We start from the raw sequence: 2,518 nt of genomic DNA, 5'->3' as shown, positions 1-2,518 counted from the left end.
TGTCGTTTCTCTTAGATAGCTCCTACGAACATTAAACTCAGCATGCACAAACCAAGCCAGTAATCTTTCCCCCGTCTCTTCTTCTAATGTGCCAAATAAAAGTAATTGGGACTATAATCCATATGGTGGTAGTTTAGTCGCTAAGTCATATCTGACTCTTGGAACCATACAGTTGCTCAAACAAAATACTGGGATGTGGCCATAATTTATTTTCTTGATAATAGCTCCATTTAACTGAAAAGAAGGAAGTAGTTAGCAGAAGCTTATTTTTCTGTGTGTCAAATACAAGATTAACTGAAATAAGTCTCTGGATTTGGTTACTAGAAAAGTTATTTGAAATGTGGATGAGAGAAGTTTCACTTAGAAAATGCATATGTACAAGTTTATGTGTGGGCATGCTAAGTCACCACAGTCGTGCCTGACTCTTTGTGACCCTGTGGACTTTAGCCCACCAGGCTCCTCTGTCCATGGGATTCTCTAGGCAAGAATACTGGAGTGGATTGCCGTTCCCTCCTCCAGGGAATCTTCCTGATCCAGGGATTCAACCTGCATTTCTTATGTTTCTGGCATTGGCAGGCAGGTTCTTTACTGCTAACGCTACTTGGGAATCCCATGTAAGTTCTGTATGTACATATATATTTATACATGAGCAGGTGGGAGGTGTGTAACAAGATTTAGAGGAAGAATAATGCTAAATTTTAGTGTATAGGGTCAGGCATGAAAGTTGAAAAAAATAGGTGATTTTATTTTTAAAATTTATTTGTTAAAAAATGTTTGTTTATTTGGCTGCACTAGGTCTTAGTTGCAGCATATCCGATCTTCTTTATAGCATGCGGGTCTTTAGTTGCAACATGCAAACACTTAGTTGCAGCAAGCAGGCTCTACTTCCCTGGCCAGGGATCAAGCCCAGTCTCCCACATTGGGATCATGAAGTTGTAGCCACTGAACCACCAGGGAAGTCCCCAAAAGGTCCCTGTAAATAAGAATGTAAGGCAGTAAGAACCACAGTTCTGTTGTTAGTGTTCTGACTGGTGCATTGCTCCATGGGGTTAGAACAATCCTAGACACATATTTGGGGCCTGGACTGAATAGAAGATGTCGCTATGGCAGTAACACACTGATGGAATTCTTATGCAGAACACACAGATGCTGGTTTTGCCTTCATCAAGCATGGCTAACACCACCCAAGACCCCTTCTACTTCATCCTCACAGACATCCCTGGGTTTGAGGCCTACCACATCTGGATCTCCATCCCCTGCTGCTGCCTCTACACCATCTCCATCATAGGAAACACCACCATTCTCACTGTCATCCGCATAGAGCCATTCCTCGTCCAGCCCATGTACCTGTTCCTCTCCATGCTGGCCCTCACTGACCTGGGTCTCACCCTCAGCACGCTGCCCACAGTCATGCAGCTCCTCTGGTTTAACAATCAGAAGACCAGTTTTGAGGGCCGTTTTGCCCAATTCTTCCTTCTCCATGCGTTCTCTTTTATGGAATCTTCAGTCCTGTTGGCCATGTCCTTTGACCGCTACGTGGCCATCTGCCGCCCCCTCCATTACGCCACCATCCTCACCAACAGTGTCATTGGCAGGATGGGGCTAGCCATCCTTTGCCGCTGTGTTCTGGCCATTCTTCCCTCCCTTTTCCTACTCAAGCGCCTGCCCTTCTGCCGCTCCCACCTTCTCTCTCACTCCTACTGCCTCCACCAGGACATGATTCGCCTGGTCTGTGCTGACATCCGAGTCAACAACCTGTGTGCTTTTGCTGTAGTTTTGCTCATTATTGGGATGGACCCTCTGCTCATTGTGCTCTCCTACACCCTCATCCTGAAAAGTATCTTGGGCACAGCCTCACGGGCTGAGCGACTGTGGGCCCTCAATAACTGTCTGTCCCACATGCTGGCTGTTCTGGTCCTCTATGTGCCCATGGTTGGGGTGTCTATAACCCATCAATTTGCCAAGCATGCCCCTCCTCTAGTTCATGTTATCATGGCCAATATTTACCTGTTGGCACCTCCAGTGATGAACCCCATCATTTACAGTGTAAAGACTAAGCAGATCCACCAGGGAATCTTCCATCTACTCTTCCAGAGGAAAATGCATTAAGGCCTGGATTTGAGGTAATGGGAATAATTTTATTATGAAGATGGAGTCAAGAGCAGGGCCAAGTACCATCAAAACTGTAAGTAGCATTGATAGGGGAAAGAATAACATTGTATAAGAAACTTCTGATGTAAATAAAGAGAAATCAAAATTTCTTTTAATGGAAATTAAAAGACATAAGTTTTTAAAGCACCTATTGCCCTTCACTAACCATATGACTTTGAGGAAAAATATTTAAAACCATAATTCAATATATACTTCCTTTTTGCTTTCTTTATAATGATGTTGTTTTTAAACACATAATATAATACAATATTTTGCTTTATAAACTCTAAATGCTGATTCAGTTAAGTTCAGTTCAATCACTCAGTCATGTCCAACTCTTTGCAGCCCCATGAACTGACTCTATGGA

The 2,518-nt window shown here is 43.5% G+C and overlaps 1 protein-coding gene across 1 annotated transcript; it reads left to right on the top strand.

Annotated features, from left to right (window-relative positions):
- Window positions 1-1,146: 1,146 nt before the first annotated feature.
- On the top strand, window positions 1,147-2,109 carry LOC109568902 (olfactory receptor 51Q1-like). Its single transcript, XM_019974267.2, has one exon. The coding sequence runs from the start codon at window positions 1,147-1,149 to the stop codon at window positions 2,107-2,109; it is 963 nt and encodes a 320-aa protein (XP_019829826.2).
- Window positions 2,110-2,518: the final 409 nt, after the last annotated feature.

The sequence above is a fragment of the Bos indicus genome, chromosome 15 (assembly GCF_029378745.1).
Source record: "Bos indicus isolate NIAB-ARS_2022 breed Sahiwal x Tharparkar chromosome 15, NIAB-ARS_B.indTharparkar_mat_pri_1.0, whole genome shotgun sequence".
NCBI classification, from domain to species: domain Eukaryota; kingdom Metazoa; phylum Chordata; class Mammalia; order Artiodactyla; family Bovidae; genus Bos; species Bos indicus.
Note: the sequence above shows the minus strand (reverse complement) of the source record. Positions and strands in the feature narration are given on the sequence as shown.